Source organism: Mustela erminea, chromosome 5, assembly GCF_009829155.1.
Source record: "Mustela erminea isolate mMusErm1 chromosome 5, mMusErm1.Pri, whole genome shotgun sequence".
Classification (NCBI taxonomy): domain Eukaryota; kingdom Metazoa; phylum Chordata; class Mammalia; order Carnivora; family Mustelidae; genus Mustela; species Mustela erminea.
In genome coordinates, this window is record NC_045618.1 from 105,387,538 (window position 1) to 105,414,802 (window position 27,265).

The 27,265-nt window shown below is 37.2% G+C and overlaps 1 protein-coding gene across 2 annotated transcripts; it reads left to right on the forward strand.

Annotated features, from left to right (window-relative positions):
• Window positions 1-1,794: 1,794 nt before the first annotated feature.
• On the forward strand, window positions 1,795-24,588 carry NAA30 (N-alpha-acetyltransferase 30, NatC catalytic subunit). Of its 2 annotated transcripts, none has more exons than XM_032344314.1 (5): window positions 1,795-1,910; window positions 2,178-2,946; window positions 8,178-8,301; window positions 10,556-10,611; window positions 21,137-24,588. In XM_032344314.1, exons 2-5 carry the CDS (start codon window positions 2,179-2,181, stop codon window positions 21,272-21,274), a joined length of 1,086 nt encoding a protein of 361 aa, XP_032200205.1. In that variant the 5' UTR covers window positions 1,795-1,910; window position 2,178; the 3' UTR covers window positions 21,275-24,588. The 2 variants fall into 2 exon arrangements, with proteins under 2 accessions (XP_032200205.1, XP_032200206.1); XM_032344315.1 differs by having other exon boundaries at window positions 2,178-2,724.
• The last annotated feature ends 2,677 nt before the right edge of the window (window positions 24,589-27,265 follow it).

Sequence of the window (27,265 nt, forward strand, 5' to 3'; positions counted from 1 at the left end):
CCATAGTAAGAGACCACCTGGAGAGATCTACATGGAGTTGAACTGAGTTCTCCAGCCTGTGGCCCCCAGCCAGTATTAACCATCGACATGAAAGTGAAAAGTTTTCAGATGATTCTAATCCTCAACCTTCCAGTTGAGGCCCTATGCATAAAGAGAGCAGAGAAAAGTCATTCCTGCCATGCAGTCTGAATTCCTGACCCACAGAATCCATTGGCATAATAAATGTTTATTTTATACAACTGTATTGTGGGAGTAATTTGCAATGCAATCATAGTAACCGGAAGTGTACCAATATATTCCGTTATATTCAATCTATTTCATTCTTTCAGCAAAAACATAATTAACTATAGTATTTAGGTATCATAAGCTTATTTTAATCATTCTTGTATTGATAGACACTTAGGTGGTTTGGACTTGTTTCCAATTATAGATAAGGCTGATATAAATAAGCACCTACACCTCTATTTGTACACAAACGACAATATTTCTATGAAAATCTATAAATTAATTTTTATAAAACCTATAAATGAGTTAACAAATACACATAAGGTACTTAGAACAATGCCTGGCACATAGTCACACATTTTGTTATTATTTTTTTGTTACTATAGATTGAACTTCTAGATGGAAGATGATAGTTTGTCCTATCTTTAGTGACAAGCATCCGAACAATTGTATTTAACAGCTACAAGACAGTGTAACCACTGGAAAGTGGACGGCCACTTTCCAGAGTTTTTATCATGGCAGAAAGTTGCAAACCAAATCAGTCATAGAATTAAATCCCTGAAAACATCTGTATGCTGCTGACATGACCAGCTCTACAAATCAGTTTTCCAAAAACTTAATCTGCTCCGCGTGATGGAGAGTTACAAAAGATCCGCTGGAAATCATCATTTGCAGACTAGAGAGCAAAGAGGGAATCCACCCGCTCAAGTGCGTGCCGCTGTTCAATTCCATTTGCATCCGCTCCGGCAGACCACTTGGTGGAGTGAGTGAGGAGGAGGTTCAGGACATCACTTTACTGGTGACAGTTTGTGTCACAAGTTTAGGCTTGTGCTTTTCTAGCCGTTGTCACTCTATTCCACCATCTCTAACTCTTCCTCAGACGTGCTTCTATCTGTCCGGCACCTTTTAATCACATTTACCTCCAAATTCCTGGGTGGGGTGAAAGGGGTAAGGGGAGAGGAAAAAGACTACCTGTCCAGCTTGTCTTGTCTCAAAAGGGTAGACTAATCAAACTTAACTCACACTGCAAACAACCAGTTTTTAACAGCTTTTAACAGCCTTTCTCTTTCGATTTTCTCCCGTTTTGCTCCATTTTTAAGGGACTCAGGTAACCGCCCTCCCCCCTCTGCCTTCCTCCCTTGCCTTCCCCGGGTCAGGGCAAACGTAGTACAGCTGAGGAGGAGCAGTTTTAGGGAACTCGTGTGCTTTCGGGTCGGCAGGCCACCAGCCGGCGGGCTTCGCTGCAGCTCGGTGGACCGCCGGCCCGCCCATCTCTCCCCCGCCCTGCGTCTTAACCTCCGCGGGCGGAGGAGTTCCAAAGCCGGGGACAGTGGGCGGGAGCCGGAGACTCTGAAGCCCTGAGCAACTTCCCCGCCCCACAGCCCCACCCATTAGCACTCGGCCTCCCCCAGAGCCCACAAGAGACACCTTCGTCCCCGCCCCTCCACAGGTCACCTCCCTCCACGCCCCTTTCCCTTGGCCCCGGCAGCCGGCAGGCAGGGAAGTGTCGTAAAGCCAGGCCTAGGAAACTTTACCCGGGGTAACAGCCGAGGCGCTTTACGGCGACGGCGGCTGAGTGTGAACCTTGGCGGCGGTGGAGGCGGCCGCGGCGGCGAAGGAGGCGGCGGCGGCGGCGGCTGAGGAGGAAGAGGAGTGGCGGCAGTGGCGGCGGGGACCTGTGCGGGGTGAGCCGCGAGGAAGGGACAGGGAGGGGCCGCGGGTGACAGGGCCAGCGGATGGGTGCGGGCGGACGGGGACGGTGGCCGGCTGAACAGCTGGGCGGCGCTGAAGAGCGGGGGGGGGCGCGGAATTGGGGGGCTGCTCCGTGAGGGACGGTTTCTGCCTTTGTTCCCCCCCCACCTTCACCGCCGCCCCCCCGCCCGCCGCCCCCTCTGCTGCGCGCTAGTCCGCCGGGTCTCATGGCCTCCCCTCTCGGTCTATGTCGCCTCTAGGATGGCGGAGGTACCGCCTGGGCCTAGCAGCCTCCTCCCACCACCAGCACCTCCGGCCTCGGCGGCGGCCGAGCCCCGCTGTCCCTTCCCGGCGGGGGCCGCCCTCGCCTGCTGCAGCGAGGACGAGGAGGACGACGAGGAGCACGAAGGCGGCGGCGGCAGGAGCCCGGCGGGCGGCGAGGCGACGGCGGCGGCCAAGGGGCATCCGTGCCTCCGCTGCCCTCAGCCGCCGCAGGAGCAGCAGCAGCTCAACGGATTGATCAGCCCCGAACTGCGGCACCTCCGGGCGGCCGCCTCCCTCAAGAGCAAGGTTTTGAGCGTGGCCGACACGGCCACGACCACGGCCAGCCCCGACGGGGGGCCCAGAGCGACTGCAACAAAAGGAGCTGGGGTACACTCGGGCGAGAGTCCCCCTCACTGCCTCCCCAGTAATGGAAGAACTGCGCTCCCCAGCCCGGCAGAGGCAGTGGCGGCGAGCGATCCTGCGGCGGCCCGCAATGGACTGGCGGAGGGCACGGAGCAGGAGGAGGAGGAGGAAGACGAGCAGGTGCGGCTGCTGTCTTCATCCCTGACCGCCGGCTGCAGTTTAAGAAGCCCCTCAGGCAGGGAGGTTGAGCCTGGGGAGGATCGGACGATACGTTATGTCCGATATGAATCCGAGCTACAAATGCCCGATATCATGAGACTGATCACCAAAGATCTGTCTGAACCCTACTCCATTTATACCTATAGATATTTTATCCACAACTGGCCACAGCTGTGCTTCTTGGTAAGTGGATGGAATGCAAAGAGGGTGAACCCAGCAGAGAGATCCAGGCCGTGCAGGGCAGGGAGTGTGAGGGCTGAGAGTGGCAGTGGATGCATACTCCTGCGTTTCGTAGTACGTTATGTGATGTAAAGTGCGTGTGCACACTACTAGTTGTTTAATGAAAGTGTTCTGAAGGTAAGACGTCTTCATCTGGCTGAACTTGATAATGTAAATGCAACAAGCCTGTGTGATGCATGTTGGGGGTCTTGGATCCTGTTTATATTAGCTTATAATCATGTTTAACCGTCTTTAATTACCTTCCCTCGTCCTCAAAGCACTTTGCAATTATTTAATTTGAACATGGTTCTGTTCGGATACAGGCTTTATTAATCTCTCAATTGCAGCCGTAATCAGGGAAGAGTGTATGCATAAACATGTTTTGGTGAACATGATTGTCAGTAAACTTGCTGTGGCCACATTGGAGAATTAAATCTTACAAGCGTTTTCTGTAATTATGGAGATTGTTTCCTTTTACTTCAACAGGACAATTAACAGTTGTAGCCAGCCTGTTTTCTAGTGCTAGATTGTAGAAGGCGCTACTAACACTTTTGGTGGCTGAAAGACTCCTGAAACTTGAACAAAATGCCTTTTTGGAATGTAGGAAACTAAGTGTGAAATTGTTACTAATCTAATTTTTTTCTTTAAGAAAATGGTCATAGATATACCTAAATGCTAGTAGTAACACTGCCTTCTGTGAAGTATAGTTGACAAATTTTTTTTTTACTTATGTGTAAACAAAAAAGATCTGGCTATGAAGTAAGCTGAATAGTTGTATTTTTTAAAAAATTTATGTAGTACTGGCAGTACCAGTAGTTTCTTCCCAGTAATATTGACCAGTTTTAGTCTGTATGAAACCTTCCACTTAAATATTAACTGAGGGTATATGCATTATATTTGTGTCCTCACAAGCATTTTGTTTCCATTGACTTTCTCTGAGGAAAAGCAACATGCTTTTAAGAAGTATTTTATGGTGTGTAAAGGGAGAAGCACTACTGTTGTTTACTGTTTTAGCATTGACTTAGTTGCACTTAGCAAATCCCTGCAAGACATTTTGACAGTGCTTTAGAAATCCATCTTTTTTATTCCATATGTTGATAATCTGAAAATATAGCTCCAGTATTATAGGTAATGGTAGTTCTGCTATTTTCTATGTTCAGTCTACTAAACTTCAATGTAGTATGTTTATTTAAATTGTGGGAACTATCTTATAGTCTACAAAACTGCTCTTCCAGGATTTTAACCACTCTATCAAAATAGGAGTTCTTAGCCATGCCTATGCCAGTGAACATGGGAAAGTGATTTTATAGCACTATTCTACATGTGATATTAAATGCCAATGTAATTCCTAAAAATTTATGATTGATTTAATTGTAAGTTTACCCACAAAAGCATAAAATTGAGTCACACCTTAAATTGAAATATGTATTTCAAATATGTATTTCATGTACAGAAAACAGTTGTATATATAGTATTTAGGCAGCGTTGGGTTCTGATACTACCTTGGCCTTTCTCAATTTGTCTGCCATTTTAGACTCTGATAAACTTAGTAAATTTTAATTTTGATATTTCATAGACTCCTTCCAATTCATCAGCTAAGTTGTACTTTAGCTCTTTAATAGCCAATTTACTTAACATTAAATTCTGAATATCTGGAAATTGAGATATGTACAGGTGGTTGACATCTAAGATTTACTAGTGCAAATACATATCTGGAGGTATTGAACATAAAAATAGTAGTTAATCAGAAGCCATTTAGAATTGGGGCCTTTATGTTGGCCCCAGTTTTTGAATTTCCTATAAGAACTAATTTAAAACAAATATAAGTGTGTATATTTATTTTAAGTCATATCATGTTAGAACTGTAAAGGATCTTAAATATAACCTAGCTCAACTTCACCTTTTTTAATGGAAAAAAAAAAATTAAGGACCAAAATGACTTAAAATGCTTAAATCTTCAGATAGTTAGGGGTGCCTGGCTGGCTCAGTCAGTGGAACGTGCCACTCTTGATCTCATGTTTGTGAATTCGAGCCCCAGGTTGGGTATAGAGATTACATAAAAACAAAATCTTTAAAAAAAAGTAAATAAAGCTTCAAGTATTTAGTGGCTGAGAGGTAAAGCTAGAACTTTACCTGACCTCTCAATATGGAAATAAGCAAGAACCTGAAAAGTTACATATTCTTGACCTATTCAGTGAAGATCATTGTGTTACCAAGTTATACCTCATCAAGGGACTCTTGTCCTTGCAAACATGAATAATCTGAAGAGATTGAAAACCTCCAAAATGTTTCTGATTTTCATATAACCTGTAATGGATCAAATGGAGTGTAGGAGGTTGAACCTTAGAAAATTGCCAATACTTGACCTTATCTGACTAACAAAAATGATGGTTTCTTATGATTCTTCCTAATAATTGTAAAAAGTGTGTAAGTAGAGTACCAGACAAATGGGACATTGTCAGTTACTCTAGTCTTAACTAATTTATCTCTACCTTTTTTGAGTTCATGGTATTTTCAGCTGTTGGTGCCTTTTTGAACATCTTAAGCTTACTACCAGTGATGTATTATAGTCTGTTTATTCTAAATTTAACTTCATGGCTTCCTCTGTTTTCTCATGTATAGCATTCTGGAATTTGGGAATTTCTATTTCACACAACTTACATTTTTCAAGTTTTATAGATTAACAAGCATTTGGCCTTGTAGAGTTCAGTCTTAATCTTGCCAGGAATTTTTCAGTTTCCATCCTTGAAAAAAGAACACATTTGATAGTAAGAGTTCCAAATATATGTGCAGAGCTTTTATTTAGAAAAACTGACAAGCAGTTTATCAATTACTTATTTTTTTTTTTAAGATTGCCTTTATTTATTTGTCAGAGAGTGTGTGCAAGCAAGGGGAGCAGCAGGCTTCCCACCGAGCAAGGAGCACAGATGTGGCACTGGATCCCAGGACCCTGGGAACATGACCTGAGCTGAAGGCAGATGCTTAACCGACTGATCCGCCCACTCGTTCCCCAGTTTAGTGATTCTTTTTTTTTTTTTTTTTAAGGTTTTATTTATTTATTTGTCAGAGAGAGAGACAGCACAACAGGGGGAGCAACAGGCAGGGGGAGAGGCAAGCAGAGGGAGAAGCAGGCTCCCCACTGAGCAGGAAGTCCAATGCGGGACTGGATCCCAGAATCCTGGGATTATGACTTCATTCGAGGGCAGATGCTTAACCAACTGAGCCACCGAGGTGTCCCTAGTTTAGTGATTCTTTTAAGTGTATAACCACCAGTAATTTATCAGAAAAAAAATAGAACTTCCTTACTATCAATATCTTATTAGTAACAGGCATATTATATATTGGGCTTTTATCTTTTTTACTGATTTTGTACCTGATCTTTATTCCTTCATACTCTTAATTAGGAATAAGTCAATCTAGTCTAAGTGTGAACTGGTATAATACTTGTTTTCCTCTTACTTCCTTGGTCAAAGGACAAAGATTTGTTTGAAATTCCTATCCAATTTCAAAGTATTGTCCAATGGTATTGTTTCTAGTGGTTCTGATTTTGAAGAAGCTTCTTTTGGATGGTTTACTAACTGACGTGTAGCTGTCCTACAGTTTTGTGTCATAGATTTATATAGGTTTCCATTTTCCTTAGCTTATCAGGTCAAAAAGTTTTTTAATGTACCATTTAATGTGTAAAACATGTACACACATACACAACCACATAAACATATATTTTAGGTGAGTTACTTTCAAATCAGAAAAATGCTGTTAAGAGTTGTTCAGCCAGCCAATTTTTGTGTATTTTTCAGGTCTTATTTCAGGAAGAAATTTTAGTTTTCAAAAGAATTTTGATAAAACCCGATTGATTTATTGTGAATGAAAATGGAAATAGAAATTTTAAAGGTTTATTGGATTGTGTGATAAAGCAGGAATGAATTAGTGTGGATTGTTCAGTTTAATAGCCCTTCAAGAGAATTTTTCTGACCCAGTTCAGATTTGTGTGAAATGGATTAGAATTACCTTGCCTATAGGATTTTCCACAATTAAAAAAGGACTTTTTAATCATATTACAGAATGATGAACTGAAAAATGTCACATCAAAATTAAGTTTAAGTTAAGTATAAACTGGTCTTTTCAATTTTTTAACCCAATTCCTGGTTTTTATTGTTGAAATAGTTTCTTCTGAAAATTTAATTTTATTAAGAGATAATTTGAAGTTTTCCTGTTTTTTAATGAGTGCTCCTTATAGCAAACACATATTTCTAGCAAGCTGACATGTTATTAAATAATTGGAGCTATATCCCTGTTGATATTTACCAGAATACAGTATCACTAGAACTTTTCATGAGTGAAGGAACTTTTGAAAAACATTTTTAATGGTAACACTGGAAATCTTAATGAAAATGGGGGATGATTAGCATTTATTCAATATGTAACCTTTAACACTCTGGAAAGACATACATTTTTATTAAAATAACTATAAAATTATATTAAAGCTTTTGCTTTAATATGAAGCTCTGATTTTAAGCTCTGGATATTCTCTGAGCTTTATGATAATGATACTGTCAGGAGTGTCCTAAAAATGAGACCATCGTATATCTAATTTTCATAGTCCTTCACTGAAAAAACACCTTGGACAGGATCCAAAGAATACCTTAAAAAAAAGTCTTTTTTCTGAAAATCATTACTTTTTTTTTTTCTGGTCAGAATCTAACTCTACTGTTCATGTATAGATATGTCTTATATTTTTCTTTCAGCAGAACTTTTTTAGAATTGAGATAAATTTACAGTACTTTGATACGCAAGTTCTACAATATTTTATCATTTCCTAAAGAATTTTCTTAAAAAAATTACTTTCACATATTTCCTCCTTCCCAAATCTTAAACATGTAGGTCTTTATTGCAAATAATTATAAGCACCTCTTACAAGGTACTTGAATATTTGCTTTGTGGGAATCTTGCTTCTTTTCCCCCTAGGGTTTGGTAAGAAGCATAAGCATACCCTAAACAATGTTGAATGATTTTAAAACTGGAACATTTGAAGGACTTCTGGAATTGAGATTTCTGAAACTTAAGTGATTGCTATTACTAGAATTCTTATCTCTCCTTCCTCAAAAGTGTGACCAATGGTTGGTTGCTGTTTCCCTGGGTAATTGTGCCGTACCTGATGGCAATGTATTCTTCATAACTGTTTGTTTATTTTTAAGGCCATGGTAGGGGAGGAATGTGTAGGTGCCATCGTTTGCAAGTTGGATATGCACAAAAAGATGTTCCGCAGAGGTTATATAGCCATGTTAGCCGTGGATTCCAAATACAGGAGAAATGGCATTGGTAAGGAAAATACTATGTCACTAAATGAATGCATAAGTTATTTTCATTTTTGTTTTTTAAAGCAAAAGATTTATATGTAAATATGTAGGAATGAGAAAGAAGGTAAGAGAAGGAAATTACGATTGTTTTTATTTCAAAATATTTTAAAAATGTTCTTAAAATGAATTGTTTCTTTATTAATGTTTTGAGAAATTATCTTTCTGGCAAGTAACAGGTGATCAGTTTTTACCTCCAAACATTTCTTTTGATCATATTCAAAATTCTTCGTTTATACTGTATACTGCAGTTTTCAGTAGCATCATTGGGGCATGGATAACAGCCCTCTAGGAGCTGTCTATACCTGTGTTAAGTGGACCTCAAGGCAAAATTATGGAGAAATTGTTACCATTGTTTAGTATTAATGCTAGTACTAGTCCTCAAACATACTGGCAGTTCAGGGAGGACTGGGGGAAAGAATGCTTTCTTAGTATTCCCAATTCCATCTCTTTCTTGGGTCTGCTTTTCCTGGCATTTTCAGTTAATCTTACTCTGGTGATTTATAATGGTCATTAGAATCATTTGGGTGGTTGAAAGGCAAATGTGTAGGTCCCTCCTCTTGAGAATCTTGTTTGTCCTGTTAGAAGTAGGGCTGGAGCTTCCCCAGGTGACTGTGATGTAAGCCTGGTTAAGAGCCATTGTCCTAGTGTCTAGGACCCACTGGCTCTTTGTTCAGGATGGGGATCAAACACTTGTCTGACCATGTCAAATTCTGGGATCTAGTAAAGCTAAGTAAGTATTTGTGAAAGATTTAATGCCTATACCAGTATTTAATTACTAGTAGTTTTTTGTCACTTGTGGTTTTTTTTTTTTTTAATACGAGTGTTACTGTCCAATTTAAGACTGTTTCACATTAATTTGAGATGTCAGTAAAAATCATTATGAATAGGTAGACTTAATACATTTGGTTTAACTAACCTTTCTTAACTAGAGGTTAGATTTTACTACTAAGGATTTTAATGGATTGGACTTGTTATATAAGCCAAGTTTGCATTTTTGGCACATTAAAAAGAGCTGATAAGGGCTCATGGCAAATGATAAGCAATTGTCTGGCTAGTTCTCAGGGCAGACCCTGGTGGCTTGAGGGCTGTTTGCTAGCCCATAGACATTTTGTTTGGCCCATGCAATGTGTTCTTCCTCATGTGCATGGTTGGGAAATTAAGAGATTCTTTACAGAATTTGGATTTCTTAAAATCAGAGTTGGCAGTTGTTTGCCCTCTTACGAGCCAAATGCATCTGACCCTAAACTAGGATGCATTTTGCGAGACATTTACAGAGAATACTGGCGTCATTTGGGAATGCTGGACTTCAGTAGCTCAGGCTCCCTATAGGGTTTGTAGGAATCAACCAGTATTTTGGGCCCAGTCTGCATCCCAGCAGTTTCTGGTGTGATTTTTGGCAAAATTAGCTCAAGAGTCTTGTAGTAACTTCTGGCTAGTTCAAGTGTTTCCTGGGTTGCTCTGGCCATACTATATCTTGCCTTTTTCTTTTTCCCTTTTTCTCTTACTTTTTTTTTTTTTTTTTTTTTAAAGATTTTATTTATTTATTTGACAGAGAGAGATCACAAGTAGGCAGAGAGGCAGGCAGAGAGAGAGAGAGGAGGAAGCAGGCTCCCTGCTGAGCAGAGAGCCTGATGCGGGACTCGATCCCAGGACCCTGAGATCATGACCTGAGCCGAAGGCAGCGGCTTAACCCACTGAGCCACCCAGGCGCCCCATTTCTCTTACTTTTTTTTTTTTTTTTTTTTAAAGATTTTATTTATTTATTTGACAGAGAGAAATCACAAGTAGTTGGAGAGGCAGGCAGAGAGAGAGAGGGAAGCAGGCTCCCTGCTGAGCAGAGAGCCTGATGCAGGACTCGATCCCAGGACCCTGAGATCATGACCTGAGCCGAAGGCAGCGGCTCAACCCACTGAGCCACCCAGGCGCCCCATTTCTCTTACTTTTAAACAGAACAGCACAAACTCCTTCTTTGAGCAAGTAATTACACCTAAGAAAAAAGGATATACACAGAGATAGGTCTTTTAAAAGGAAACTTACATTGCTATGTGTAGGTTCTCTTGGCCTCTCAGTTTAAATTTTTTTCTCACTTAAGATTGTGTGTATGTGCATTCAAGGTAGAAGCCAGCATTTGATATTTCTGTGCTTATGAATATGATAATTTAGGTATCTTTAAGAAACTAAATTTTCCTTCATTAATACTCATATCTATATTCTAGGTACTAACTTGGTTAAGAAAGCTATATATGCCATGGTTGAAGGAGACTGTGATGAGGTAAGTCTTTCTAAATGTTTAAAACCTTAAACTGGTATTCTCCCAGTTTTTTTTTTTTAAATAAATATCTCATAATAAATTTTACTGCAAATTTCATTGCAAACTATAATTATATAATTGTCGCTTATGGTAAAAATTATATTCCTTTTAAAACCACATGAATTTTGACCTAGAACAAATTTTAAGATGATAATGAGAGCTGAAATTTGCTCTTTGTCAAAATGTAAAGGTGAAGTCTTAGACATTTTCAGTAAATAATTGATATTCAGAAGAATTGGTGTTCAGAGGATTTGTTATCAGTTAAAGTCATATAAGGTAGCTGTTATTACTAATTTTACTACTAATTTTACTGCAATTTCCTTCCATACTAGCCTTAGTTTCTCTCTAAATAACATTTTTTTTTTTTTTTTTTTTTTTTTTTTTTTAAAGATTTTATTTATTTATTTGACAGAGAGAGATTACAAGTAGGCAGAGAGGCAGAGAGAGAGAGGAGGAAGCAGGCTCCCTGCTGAGCAGAGAGCCCGATGCGGGACTCGATCCCAGGACCCTGAGATCATGACCTGAGCCGAAGGCAGCGGCTTAACCCACTGAGCCACCCAGGCGCCCAATAACATTTTTTTTTTAAACTGTGTGCCAACTGTCAGCTCATATGCAAGACATTCCATTCCATTTTTGAAAAAAATCTCTCAGCATTAAATAATGAGAAGGCTGAGGAGAAAAAAAGACAACCACTTTTTAAATGTAGACCTCTCTGTGCATTAGCCTAAGAGTGTCTTTTCTCTTTACCTTGTTTGTACAGCCTAACCACGGCTATAATTTCTTTGTTTCCTAGAGCACTGTGCTCTGCACATTGTGAGTGCTCCATAATTCATGGTAATGGTTGGGAATGTTAAGATTTACTGTCATAATGTGGAAGGAAATAAGTATAAACTAGAGAAGTATAAATGTTTTTAATATAGGCGTGGTGACTGAGAAGGAACAAGGTTATATTGTGCTAATAATTTTATGAACAGTACAGGTGACAATTATCTTTATTATTGGAGTGTAACCATGCCTTAGAGAGTTCTCAAAATAGTTGAAATTAGGTTTTTTTCCTCAAAAGACTACAACTTGGTTTGATTACTTTTTTTTAAGGTTTTTTTTTTTTTTTCCTCTGTACAAAATGTATACTGTCATTAAGTATGATGTGTGATTTGGGTGTACAGAGTCCCTTCATTCACTGTCCTCACGCTCTGCAGCTCTTCATTCTTCTTTCCACTTACAGCTACTGTTTATCAGATCATGTATCCTCCCATTTCGAAGTACACATCTAAGCTGTGTAATACTTTTTCTTTACACAAATGAAGCCATAATTATTATTCTGCAATTTTTTTTTTAAATTTAACAATATGTCACAAACATGTTTCCATGTTGGAATACAGAGCTTTACCATAGAGTAGTCTCACGTTTCTTGTTCACATTAGTTCGTATTCTGACAGATCACACTAAATGGTGGTTTTATGAGAAGGCCTTCAGGCATGTTGGGCAGCATAGAAGAAATCATCCTGGCATTTCAAGATATTCAACGTTATTTCAGATGAGATAATTCACACATAGTGAAGGAGCTTATATTGTTCACAACTTTTAATATAATGTCACAAAGTAAAAGATGCAGTGACACTGATCATTTAAATGGCTGGTAACTAAAATTTGCAGAAGAGGATTGGATTGTATATGTTGATGGGTGTAAGTCTCTATGTTTGGACCATAGCCACACTGGTTAGTTCATCAGAAGAAGTTAAGCTTCCTAAAAGTTGCTGAACTGTTTGGAGAAATCTTTGGGTTGATAAGACCATGTTTTAATCCTCTATTGCTACTGAAAAGAGTGGTTTCCAGTCAAGAGGGATGTACAAACAGGGCGTATTGTGTTCCGTAATGGTGTTATACCTTCTGTGAGTTAGCCTAGTCACTACCTGTGAGACAGGGTAGTGTGCTTTACCTTAACTGAACAAATGTTTAAATAGTATTGGTTTTCCTTTGAAAGTTCTGGGGATTGATAGAGAGATTTGGCTTATATCATTTTAGTCTCAAAGTTAGATCCTAAATTAGTGACACATTTTATGGTAGAAATACTCTTTTCATTGTGGGCCTAAAAATCTAATTCTGATTTACTTTCCTTACTTTTGAAGAAAAGAGTTTTAACTAATCTTAGTCTGAAATGATAGTTCCATAAGCTTATTTCTTTTGTATGATGTTTTTGCAGTTTGAATAACTCTGCCTCCGAATTAGAGAACTCTGCTATGTTTAAAAAAATTATCTGTGTCCCACATTGTTCAGATAAGTTTTTCTCTATGAAGGGATTAGAACCTTTGTTTACTCTTTATAAGGCTTTCCTTCTCCCTTTCCTTGTGTTTTAGACTATATAAGGCACAATTCTATCCCTTTTTCCCTTCTAATTTTTGGTAGTTAATTGTTGTCTTTGTTGGTTCCATTTCCTTTTATTACCATTTCATTCCATTTTGGTTTGGTTTCTTCCCCCTCGACCCCAGTGTAACTATTTTCTCACTGATGTATTTGCTAGACCTAGTAGCTTCTTGATTCTCCTCTTTTTATTAAACTACTTCTCTGTCATTAAGATCCAAAATAAATATCAATAGCTTTTTTAAGTTTTCCTTACTCCTTCTGGACAGAATCATTTGTGTGGCTTCTGTGGTTTTCTTGGCTTCTGTTTTTGAAAAATTTACTTTGCTTTAATTTACTTAGCTGCTAAGGAGAGCAGAGATTCCTCTTCCTGTTTACTGCTGTGTTCTTAGTACTTAGTGTGGCATTTATGATAGAGTACAATGGTTCTTAAGTATTTGTTGATTGATTAAGTCAGTGCTTGCAACATTATATCTGTACCTCTTTTTTTAATGCACTTTTGAATTTTGAACTATTACCTTGTCTTTGCTTCAGAACTTTCTGTAAGCTTTCTAGGAATGGCAGTCATCTTACTTATTTTGTACATAGTAAGATTTAAAAAAAAAAAAACAAAAACTCTCCTCAGAGTTTATCAGTTGTTAAAATACCTTTTGGTAAAAACAAAATCATGTGTAAAAACAGTCTTGTATATAATTCATTGTTTTGAGGAAAACTGAAATTTTAATTTCTAAGAATATAGTAACCAATTATAAATATTAAGTTAAGTCAACCTTCTTTTCCCTTAAAGTGTTAAGAAATCTCAGCAAATTATTGGAAAGAGATTTGAGGAGGGATTTAAATTACATTTTCTACCACTTAGATTGTACTGCTATTTTTTTTTTAATTCTTAGAGACATTTTTAATTTTCTGCACCTGTAGAGAGTTACATTTGGAAATCTCTCTGAAGCCTTACCATGCACATCCAGTCAGTTTTTCCTTCCTGTTCTGTTTGTAGAATTTGAGACCTTGAGTCGTGTTTTATTGTTCTTGGTAGCTCTTTTCATTTTTATGATAAATTCACAACATATTAAACCAAAATTAGTAATCACAGAGTTGAAATGTAGATGATGTTTTTGTTTGAATAATAATGAAATACTCTCTGGATCTACTATTTATCTTCATTTTGCCTTACTATGACTTTCCTAACTTTTTATGTCAGATTTAGACATGTTAAACAGCATAACTAATATCTTTTTCATTTTCTGTATATATGAGCTGTCTGTAAAGTTACAACATCAAAAGAAGAAACAAGTGGATTTGTTGCTTCATGAATGAGAAATGCATTACCCTTATTGCTGACCTGGCTTTAACTTGGTTGCTTGGCAGCTCTGGCTGCCAAACATGTAGTGGCTTCTAGAGCAAGCATCTTGGGTTTGTGTCTTACAGTAGAGGAAATAGTAAGAAAATACAAACAGCATGAAAAAGTGTTCTGGAATGTAGGATTGCTGGATCATATAGTAGTTCTATTTTTAATTTTTTAAGGAACCTCCATAACTATTTCAGTGATAGCTGTACCAGTTTACATTCCTACCAACAGTGGCCTAATTTCTTATAACCAATATAAATCTGTTACATATTAATAAAATGCATGTAATATCTTGATATGTGCAAATACATCTTATATTTTTATGATTTTTTTGGTATTGTACAAAGATGACTTTTAAGCCTTTTATGTTTAACAGTTACATGTTGAATGTTTTAGTTTCACTGGAAACATATTTTGGCTATCAGACAGAGAGGCTGCTTGGTAAAGAACAGAATGAAATGGAGATCTTTAAGCTGTAAGAACTTTTGGTTGAATAGTTTGTCCTAATTAAAGAACTGCTTATGAGAGTCCTGGGTTATAGTTTCTTTGTGCCATAATGATCGTAATTCTGATCTTAAATGAATGTTATGAAAAGCAATAGTTATCGGCTGCCTGGGTGGCTTAGTTGTTAAGTGTCTGCCTTTGGCTCAGGTCATGATCCCAGGGTCCTGGGATCGAGGCCCACATCGGGCTCCCTGGTCAGCGGGAAGCCTGCTTCTCCCTCTCTCATTCCCCCTGCTTATGTTCCCTCTCTCTTTGTGTCTCTCTCTGTCAAATAAATAAAATCTTAAAAAAAAAAAAAAGCAATAGTAGTATTCAGTAGTATTGATGGAAGGTCTGTGAGGTGCCAGACCATAGGCTAGTGCTTAAGTTCTAGCAGTGAACAGCTTGCCCTCCCTCCAGCAGTTACAGCCTACGATATTAAAAAAGTCTTTCTAAACTGTAATAGTTTGGCTTATCCTGACAATGGTTTGTTGCTAAGAGAGTCCGTGGAACTTCACAGTAATCCTTTTTCTGTTAAGTAGAATTCTACTTTGGCAAATTTCTTTGGGACCAAAGTAGCCTCATTATCCTTTGGCTTCCTATGTAATACTCCCATGATGTGGACTGAAAGAGTAGTTTTATACTGAGTTCACTATAAGCCCGGATTCTCTTTTAATGTGTTTATAAGAATTTGAGTGATTAAGTATTAAAAAGTAGTTACTTTTTTTTGACATTTTGTTTTGTCAGATGATCTCTTTGTTTAGAGAATGTGAGTACTGAGAGAATCTTTTCATTTAAACTAAGGTTAGCCCTTTGTGTAATTCCATTTCTGTGTAATTGGGCTGTATTTCACTAATCTGTTAGCATGCCAACAAACATGAATACAGCTCTTTACCACACCTTATGTGTGTATTTATGTAGCCATAATAAGCTTCAGATGTGTCTTGACTATTTTCAGTTGCCAAATATTAACAAACATTGTGTCTTAAGTAGGTTAGATCTCCCATTTGCTGCCTTGTTTTACTCTGGGAAACAATCAGCGGGGGAGGCACAGAAAAGTGGGTACTATTAAGTTTTAGTTCAGATTTGCAGTCTGGTCTGTTTTTGCAGTACTGGTGGCCTTGAGTTTCATTCTTTTGTAGATTGGAGAAAATCATATCTGTTTCATAGGGCTATTCTGAAAATAATGTAATGACAAATGCATGTAAAATGACAATACATGTAAAATCCCTTACAAAGCATTTAGTAAGCCTTCAATAAATAATAACTTAAAAAAATTTTCACTCCTTTTTCTGTGAAATCAAGTTCCAAGTTTTGTGTTGTTGTACCTTTATTGCTTCACATGATAATTGTTTTGACACATTTTAGCTCTAATTAGGTGGTGGCCTAAAACAGAATTCTAGGAGTTACCCAAGAGAATTGTTCAAAATTAAAAACCTGTATTGATCAGATTGTAGTGATCTTTCGTACTGGAAGATGACATACATTACTAAAAAATAAATTCCATATTTTTAAGAGCTGGGAAAAATTGTTGACTTTTCTTCTTGTTCTTCTTCTTGTTCTTCTTCTTCTTTTTTTTTTTTTTTTTTAAAGATTTTGTTTATTTATTTGACAGATCACAACTAGGCAGAGAGGCAGGCAGAGAGAGAAAGGGAAGCAGGCTCCCCACTGAGCAGAGAGCCCTATGCGGGCCTGGATCCCAAGACCCTGAGATCATGACCTGAGCCAAAGGCAGACGCTTAACGCACTGAGCCATCCAGGCGCCCCTGTTGACTTTCACTTTTTTTTTTAAATTTGATTTGATTTTGTTTCATTGTTCCAAAATTCATTGTTTATGCCCCTCACCCAGTGTTCTATGCAATACGTGCCCTCCATAATACCCACCACCAGGCTCACCCAACCCTCTGCCCTTCTCCCCTCCAAAACCCTCAGTTTGTTTTTCAGAGTCCACAGTCCCTCATGGTTTGTCTCCCCAATCCGATTTCCTCCAACTCACTTCTCTATCTCCCAATGTCCTCTGTTATTCTTTATGCTCCACAAGTTAAGCGAAACCATATGATAATTGACTCTCTCTGCTTGACTTATTTCACTCAGCATAATCTCTTCCCGTCTCATTTATGTTGATAAAAAAGTTGGGTATTCATCCTTTCTGATGGAGGCATAATATTACATTGTATATATGAACCAGATCTTTATCTATTCATCTGTTGAAGGGTATCTTGGTTCTTTCCAGAGTTTGACGATTGTGGCCACTGCTGCTATGAACATTGGGGTACATATGGCCCTTCTTTTCACTACATCTGTATCTTTGGGGTAAATACCCAGTAGTGTAATTGCCAGGTCATAGGGTAGCTCTATTTTTAATTTCTTAAGGAATCTCCACACTGTTCCAAAGTGGCTGCCCCAACTTGCATTCCCACCAACAGTGTAAGAAGGTTCCCCTTTCCCCACATCCTCTCCAGCTCTTCTTGTTTACTGTCTTGTTAATTTTGGTCATTCTAATTGGTGTAAGGTGGTATCTCAATGTGGTTTTGATTATAATCTCTGATGGCTAGTTATGATGAACATTTTTTCATGTGTCAGTTAGCCATTTGTCTTCTTTGGGGAAGTGTCTGTTCATGTCTTCTGCCCATTTTTTGACATGATAATATGTTTTGCGTGTGTTAAGTTTGAGGAGTTCTTTATAGATCTTGGACATCAGCCCTTTGTAGTGTCATTTGCGAATATCTTCTCCCATTCTGTGGGTTGCCTCTTTGTTTTTTTGACCGTTAACTTTGCTGTGGAGAAACTTTTGATTTTGATGAAGTCCCGAAAGTTCATTTTTGGTTTTGTTTCCTTTGCCTTTGGAGACATGTCTTGAAAGAAGTTGCTGTGGCTAATGTCGAAGAGGTTACTGCCTATGTTCTCCTCTAGGATTTTGATAGATTCCTGCTTTATGTTGAGGTGTTTCATCCATTTTGAGTTTTTCTTTGTGTATGGTTTAAGAGAATGGTCAAGTTTCATTCGTTTATACGTTGCTGTCCAATTTTCCCAGCACCATTTATTAAAGACTTTTTTGAAAACACTGTATATTTTTTCCTGTTTTGTCAAAGATTATTTGACCATAGAGTTGTGGGTCCATATCTGGGCTCTGTTCTCTGTTCCACTGGTCTATGTGTCTGCTTTTATGCCAGTACTATGCTGTCTTGGTGATCACAGCTTTGTAGTAAAGCTTGAAATTAGGCAATGTCATGCCCCCAGTTTTGTTTTTCTTTTTCAACATTTCCTTAGCAATCCAGGGTCCCTTCTGGTTCCACACAAATTTTAGGATTTTCAAAGAGCTCTTTGAAAAATGCCAGTGGAATTTTGATTGGGATGGCATTGAAAATATAGATTGCTTTAGGCAGTATAGACATTTTAACAATGTTTACTCTTCAATTCCATGAGCATGGAATGCTCTTCCATCTTTTTGCATCTTCTTCAATTTCTTCAGTGAGTGTTCTTTAGTTCCCCAAGTACAGATCCTTTACCTCTTTGGTTAGTTTTATTCCCAGGTATCTTACGATTCTTGGTGCTATAGTCAATTAATCGATTCTCTAATTTCCCTTTCTATATTTTCATTGTTAGTGTATAAGAAGGCAACTGATTTTTGTACATTGATTTTGTATCCTGCCACATTACTGAATTGCTGTATGAGTTCTGGTAGTTTGGGGGGACTTTTATTCTTAAACCAATTTATTTGTTGTACAACATTTATTTAAGTATTCCTTAGTAATATTTTCTCTTGATCCTGATTTATTCATTACTTGTTTTTAGACCTCTTAAAAGTTCATATTTAGCAAGTGATTTACTTTAATGAGTAAATTATATAGGCAGTTGCTTTAATATGATGTTTTTTCTTTCAGTACTTTGGTCATTTAAAAGTTTGATAAAACTTTCATTTGTCTAATGTTTATGTAATATATGTAATATAATGAAAGGTATGTAGGATGTATATAATTTATAAACATTTAAGAGCCTTCTCTGTGTTAGCCAGTATGTTAGGTACATAGGAAACGGCTGTGAAGGAGGTACACATGATCCCTGCCCTTCTTAGGCTCATCACCTAGGAGAGCTGTCACACTCATTAAATGTTGAATGAGAATGTAGTTGGATAAGGAATGGTGCAGAGTGCTGTTGGGGTAATACAAAGGAAGACTTCGCCCAGTCTGGAAGGGACAAACTAACAACAAAAGCGAGGAGGACAGGAAGAGCATCCTTCCAGACAGGAAAACAACTTGTGTGAAAGGTTTAAGGTGGGAAAGATCACAGTGGGTTCCAGAAACTGAAAGTTCAGTGTTGATCATGGAGAGCTGAAAGAGCACAGGCAGGGGGCTGGAGGGACCTAAAGTGAAGTTGGTAGGGTAGGTAAAGGCCATTATTTTGATGGGCCTTTTAGGTTTCTTTATATTGCTTTTAGATTGTGGACTTTATCTTGAGGACAAAAAGGAGTCAACAAATGGTTTTAAGCAGGGAGTTAACAAGAGTATGGAAGACTTTTGAGTTAGATGGATCTTAGAATTTCAGTGTTCTGGGAGCTTGGACTAGAATGGTATCAGGGAGAGAAAGAAAAGGGTTGATATGAGAGATTTAAGAGAGAAAATTGCAATACTTGTGCTTGGATGTTTGTAGCAGGGCATAGAGAGGGAAAAAATTATTTCAACAATGACTCTTGGTTTCAGTTTTGAGGCATTGTTAGGATGGAGATCTTGTTACTAAGATACAGAATTGTGGAGGAGGAGTTGATCATGAGTTCACTATTGCAGAGGATGAGTTGAGGTATATTCTTTTCCCTATTATTTTATATCCATTTGAAATCTTGTCAAATGTTTTGATAGCTTGAGATACAATAGAAAGTCTCATAGGCTTCACTTGGGCCTTTCTTTAATTATACTTTGCTCTTTTTTGTCCCACTTCAAACACCTTAGGGTTTGTAGTAGTAGTTATAGTAGTAGCTGTAGCTCACTGTTTGGTAGTTCTCAATGAGGTAGGTTGAGAAGCAATAGAAAGGCAAATAGAGCTGTGTATCTAAAAGGTAGGAGGATGGGATAGAGGATATATTGGTAGAGGAAGGTAAAAACAAAAAAAGGAAATCAGAATATCAAAAAATGTCACTTATTCATTGTCAGGGCCATTCTAAAAAAGACTCAGAAGTTAATATTTTATGTGTTCTTCTGTTAAGTGTTAGTGTCCATAATATGTCGTCATTTATTTGCAGACTATAGTCTCCCAACTAGCAGCATCAGCATCAAGTAGCAGTTTCTTAAATACAGATTCTTGGGCTCCACCCCAAATATACTCAGGGGTGTCAGCAATCTATTTTAACAAACCCTCCTGTTAACTAATTTTGGAGTACCTTTGGTCTAAACAGAGAGTCAGATAATAAATATTTTAGACATTGCAGACTATAGATCTCTGGTGCAGCTATTAGGCTCTGCTTCTTGTATTGAGAGAGCAGTCCTAGATAGCACGTAAACAAATGGGCATTGGTTGTGTTCCAATAAAACTTTATTTTCACATTTGGCCCAAGGGTTATAATTTGCAAATTCTGGTGTAGACTCATTAGATAATATGGTAGTTGTTACCAGGATAAATGATGACAAATTAATGAAAATATAGGCGTCGGAGGTCAATTCAAATAGTTTCAAGTACTGGTCCTTTTTCTTCCAAGTTTTTATTGTTGATTTTTTTTTTCTTCATCTTTTTGTCATGCTGTTTTTCTCCACAGGGAAATAATTCATCTTTGTTTAGTACAGAACATATATTCTCATTGCTAAAACTTCCAAACATCACAAAAAAGCAATAGAACAGGAAATGTTCACATTCCTACCTCTCCTTGCCCCAAGAGAAAATTGCTATCACAGTTTCAGTGACTATTTTTCCGGGTTTTTTTTCTTTAACATTTGTTTCACCATCAATTTAAAACCGATACAGTATGTTTTTCTTAAATACTTAAAAATGTTGGGGCGCCTGGGTGGCTCAGTGGGTTAAGCCTCTGCCTTCGGCCCAGGTCATGATCTTGGGGTCCTGGGATCGAGCCCCGCATTGGGCTTTCTGCTCGGCAAGGGAGCCTGCTTCTCCCTCTCTCTCTGCTTGCCTCTCTGCCTACTTGTGATCTCTCTCTGTCAAATACATAAATAAAATCTTTAAAAAAAAAAAATCTTAAAAAAAATACTTAAGATGTTTACTTTATATGTGATTTGTCACATTATGAAATTATAAAATTAATTTCAAATATATAAAATTGCAACTCAGTTTCCTCTTTTTTTTTTTTTGCAGGTTGTTTTGGAAACCGAAATAACAAATAAGTCTGCTTTGAAACTTTATGAAAATCTTGGTTTTGTTCGAGATAAGAGGCTGTTCAGATACTATTTAAATGGAGTTGATGCACTGCGACTTAAATTGTGGCTGCGTTGAGAAACTGACATCAAGGAACAACTTTCCAACCACACAGAATCGACCTTTGCATGCAATGCAATTTGTACAGAATTGCTTTGCAGGTGGATTTAGTAATTTCCATGCAGCTCTTATCTGTCAGTGTCTCATTGAGTGTCGCACAATATTTGTTGCACTTTGGCATGGCGCATTTGTTCTGAATTAAAAGAGATTGTTTTAAACTTAAAGAGTTCTTTTGGTACCAGCAAGATGTGCCAGTTGATAGCCAAGATTTGTTTGTTCATTTGCAAAGTCTGCTGACAATGTCATTTACACAGTGATCATTTTGTCACAGAACCAGTAAGTGGAACATGATTTTTGTTCCTTAAAAAAGCCAATGTAAGATTGTAAAAATCTAAGTATACTAACATTTCACATGAAACCTGCCATAGTTTTCTGAAGGGGGTGGGGGAAAAGCTTCAATTTTAGGTTTTATTTTTTCAATATTAAATTTTCCATTCTTGAATATTGGTACCTCAGTGATTAGTGAATGAAAAAAATGTTATGTAGGGTTGGGTGTGTCTTACAATGAGTAAAGATAACAATTAAATTGCGTCTGCCAGTGCCTGTGTAGATAAGTATATTTGTCTTCATCTCTAGTTTTTGAATGCATGCTATCTTTTCCTTTTCTTTAAGGCCTTTGCAAGCAAACTTTTGTTTTTATTTAAATTCTAAATTTGATAATAAATTATTTCAGATTTTTATAATTTGGATACTTTTTTCCAGGTGAGTGACAGAGTGGTTTACTGTAAAGTCCCTTTTTTCCTTACAGTAAGAAGTTGAATCTACTTGGAAAATCTTTGAGAAATGACTCAAAAGGGATGAGAAAAGTTGATGGAGCCGGGAATTGCTGGGTTTTTGGATGCACTTTTTTTTTTTTGAGAGTGAGGGAATTTTTGGAAAAGAATAGAAAATTAATGTAAATTGGTATGATTTTATTTAATCAAAATTATCGCTAAGCTGTGAAGAACAGCTTTTACAAAGCAGTTGGAACTTTTTTTCCCACTTGATTTGGATTTCACATTGCTTCTGTTTCTTAATATGCTTAACTTTGGTTCTTGGTCTTGGAAATAAATTTCAAGGTGCATTGTATCCATTTTAAACCGATTTTCTTTTCTTTTCACTTATTTGAGCAAATTCTTGGGGAAGCTTTGCTTAGTTCTCAGAAAACCAAAAGGGAAAATTGTAAAAAAAATTTTTTGGAATGAGTCCTATGGGTTTTCGTTAATAGTTATCACCATGTTCATTTACATTGTATTTTGGCCGATCTGTTCAGTGTAACAAATTTTGAAGTTAATTGCTTTCAGTTGAGTCAGGAAATATGTGATGGATAATTTAACTGGAAAACCTAGGTACCCATTTAAAAAAAAAAAAAGATGGATGCTCTGTGAAAAATGTTTTGTAGGATTCTGTGTTGTTGTTTCTTCAATTTGGATATGCTTTACTTCTGCTCTAGGATTTGGTTTGAATTTTATTTTATGGCTATAATTACTGTATTTTTTAAAAACCCTACCTCCATTAACAGTTGGTAAAAGCCCCCTTTCAGGAAAGTTTGTTGCCTTTTTTATTTTATTTTTTTTTTAAAAGGAAAGCTGCTCCTTGCTCAGTGTAGTGTCTTGAAAGTGAACATGGTATCAAATACTTTTAAAATAGTGGTACACCGATTTGGTAAAAATAAAATCTTCCTGCTGGTGGGATCATTTATCCTTCTTTTTAAAGACAAATATTTCTTTCCATTTTATGTTGCTCTTGAAAGTTTAATGGGCAGAGTACTGATTACATTTAAAATGTGATGATCACACAATACACAGCTTTCCAGCTGACGATTTTGAGTATGTCTTTGCTCAAATGTCATTTGAGCTCTAGCCTTTAGAGTAATGCCAGTCATAGTGATGCTTCTGTTATTTTTAATATGGAGGGAACTGAGCTAAAAGAGTTATCAAATTTTATCTCACCACTTTATGTTTTACGTGGTGATTCATGAGTAATGATAGTTGATGAACATACAGTTGCTTGACTCACTAATGGGGACAGTTCTAAAATAGATACATGCTAGATTTTCATTTCAGCCATTGTGTCTTTGGCACATTGTCAGTGAAACCATCTCTGCTGACCTTTTCCCCTAGAATTGACCATGTTTTGCTGCACTGCCTGGGTGTTTGTAAACATGACCTTAACATGTGGCTAAAAAGTCAGATCGTTGCTGTATTATTCAGTTGGTGTATGTTGAATATAAATGTCTTCCTTATGTCTTTCTTTGGTTATGCAAAAATGGTTTACTTAAGTGGACTAAAATTTTAATGTCTAGCATGATAACCCAGCATCAAAACTAAGTCTCCGTTCCAGTTCCAGTAGCATCATACATTGATTTACTTCTTGGTAGTGGGCTTTCATTTTTCTTATATAATCTTAAAACAATCCCATTTAAAATCGATAGAGTGAGTTCACTTGGCTAAAGCTGAGCAAAATTGGTGCAACTTTCTTTTAACGGGGTGCTGCCTCTTTAAGACTGACTGTACTATCCACTGACACTGGTTTGGCAGTTGGTACTGCTGAACATTTTTATACATGCTACCATGAAGCTATATATGTTAGTATTGAAGAAGCTAACGGGTATACTATACTATCATTTTTGATGTGTGGGCTGATTGTAATTTCCCTTATATTAGAATGAAATTACTCGAGAAGTCCACAGATCAGAAACCAGACAGTAGTTTTTGAAGTTGAAGCCAGCAAAATTTAAAAAAAGAAAAAATTACTATTGAAAAATTGGTTTTAATATTTTCTGCCTCTTCCCCAAATTACCCTCCCTACTTGCTCGACAAATCTATGTAAAGAAGTTTGTTTGTCACATGTTTTAATTTTACCTTGCCCTGTGTTATGGTATTGGCTGACATGTATAAGACTGGATGTGTATATTTATTATGGTGTCTAAAAATCATGAAGTTCATCACTTTCCAGGAGCATAGATAAAAGCAAATTGGTAGTGCATCAGAGTTACTTTTTAGTGCACCATGACATCACTAAAATGAGTGCTATAATGTTACAGGGCTTTCAGGTTTGTAAAAACATAACCATAAATTATATTGACGTCAGATATGAGTTGAGTATCTATAAAATATCACGTGTATCTCAAAATATTGGACTGCTGTTTGATGACTGGATATTGCTGCATAATTTTCTTCTATTGTCCCATATCCTTTTGGAGAGAGAGATTTAATGGGATTTGAAATGTGCAAGCTGTCTAAATAAGATGCAGTCAAATAAAGTTGGTTAAGTTGTGTTTGCATTTTTCTTTTAGATACAGCTGTGTGCATTTTATGATTGAGTTGTTCTGCTTTTACCTACTAAGAAAAAAAAACCCAACCAATCCATTCAGTTCCCCACTTCCTGCCTCCGATCCAAGAACTATTTGGAAGAAGTGATATATAATTATTATCTGCTTTGTGTTCTGACAAAGTAAATTCAAAAATAACATGAGTTTGATTTTCCTAAAAGTATTCAGTCAACTCAGATATCAGATATCAATACAAATGAGAGCATTTTTTTTGCATGTGTAAAACCAAAACTTGTTTTTTTGTCCTTGTCCCATAGCAATTTATTCCTAAGACCATCTTTCTTTTAATTTTACTACCTTTTTGTTTGTATTTAAGTAATGTTTTTAACCCCCTTGTTAAGACACCGAAGTAAAAGTAAAGTAGAGCAATATTTGGCCTATTTACCTCATTCTTGTGAGAAACTTTAAATGGTAGTTATGTATGCTTTTATATTTAAAGATTTATGGGATGTTAGTGGAAGAAAGAGATGTTTTAAATATGAGTACTAAATTACTTTCATCATCCGTGCAGTATTCACTTTGTTGAATACTTTGTTCTTTTATGGTTAGTAAAAATGTCTGAGTTCATGTTTTACTTGAATCTTATGTGGACCTCCTGAATACCTCATAAATTGTCTAAATAATGATCAGAAATTTGATAGCATCCTTTGACACCTATGAACAGAGATCACTATTAATCTGTAGCCCAGAGATACAGTGATATTTTTAAACAACTTTGAATAAAAAAATTTCATGAGATACAGCACATTGCACTTTCTTCAGATCAGTGCTGTCCAGTAGCACTTTTTACAATAATAAAAATATTCTTTGTGTGCTCCAGTATGGTAGCCACTAGTCACATGTAGCTAGTGAGCCCTTGAAGAGTAGCTAGTATGATTGAAGAACTGAATTTTTAATTTTAATTGAAATTTAAGTAGTCACATGTGGTTAATGGCTACTGTATTGGACAGCATAGCTTTAGAGAATATTTAAGTAGTAGTAACCAAGGAAAGCATTTTTTCAATAGGGTTTTTAAGACTACTAATTTGTTGAAATAAATGGCAGCATCATGATTAAAAAATGATCTGAGCAACGGAACAGCCGCACTGTTTATGTTGACTGTTGCATCCATACAGAATTTGGCACCACCTCTCTCCCACCCCCGTTGTGATGTAGGCCTTCAGAGAAGAGCAGCCCTTTCCGTTTTTGTTTGGAAGTCTTTGGTTTGCAGAGATGTACAGATTCCAGTGCCAATAATTCGTTTCTGATGAGACTGTCATGTCTTTTTAGTGTTAAAATATTTTACATAGCTAAACCTAGTAATCTTATTGTAGATGAATTTGAAGTCATTTCACCTCTAAATAAAATTGGTCATTTATCATTTTACCAGTGGTCAAACTGCAACATGGAAGTATATAATATTTATACTTTGTTTAATTCTGGGAGACCATTCATGCTGATGCAAAGACAAGTGTGTTGTTTCTGAGAGAACAAGATTTTGCTGTGTTCTCTGGCCATGTCGTGTGTCACCCTTGATTCCAGCTGGTCGTGTAGTTTGTGTTAATTCCTCAAAAGGGCAGGAGTGGGGTTGGAAAACACCTGGCCAAGGGGAGTGCCAGGCTTGGTACAATTTGTTCCCACTGCTGGGGAAAGAGCTTAAAGCCTGTTTGATAGCTATCAGTGTTTAATCATCATATGAAAAGACTTAGGGATACCAAAGACCACCAAAGTGCCAAATCTAATACTATTTAAAAAAAATGTAAACAATAGAGGGGTTATAATGTAAGGGTTTTACAATGCTAAGAAATAAGCTCATTTTTAGTTATGGATTTTCATTACTACCTCTTTGCTGTATAAATATATCTCAGTTTTTTAATACCTCAATTTCCTGAGAATCTGTATGTACGTTTTTGTAAATAAAAGAATTTACCATATGCTAGGGGAAGGACCTGGCTTTTAAAGAAATTGTATAAAGACCTTTGTTACTGGATTTGTTAACAGTGAATCAATTTGAAACTTCTTTAAAACATTTTATAGCCTTTTCTGGTCCCTTGACTGAGGTGTTTTTGTTTCATTTTGTTTTTTTCCTTTTTTAGTAAACATGATCTTATTTAGTGAGACCTATGTTCAGGAAGCGTGTACCCTCATTTGTTAATTTACAACTGCAAAGATTTGTATGTCTCCTATGTTTTCCTTTCATGCCAAAGAAATACTCTTTTTTAAAAGCCAGCAGGTTGCACGAACTGAAAACTTTGCCTCCCGCTTATACAGGCAATCTTAAGTTTTGTTTCCCGGGATTTAGATAGTTTCCAGAAGAAAATACCCAATTTTTTAGTTAAAGCTAGTGATAATAATTTGTGAAAGTAACATGGTTTTAGAAATGCATTAGTTCCATTAAGGAAGTAATGACAGTTTTAAGGAACTGTGTTGCATTCAATCCACAATTGCATGAACCTTTTAAAAGTGTAAGATATAATCACTAAATTTTGTGTGTGTATGTGAACTACTCAGGATTCAATGGCCTAACATGTAGGAGATTGATCGCTGTTATCTTTAGGGCCAGATTTCCCATGACTGCACACGGCTATTGATCCTATTTTTAAGGGGGTCAAACCTGCTGCCTTAAAGCTAAACCTGCTGCCTTTAAACTTTGCTAT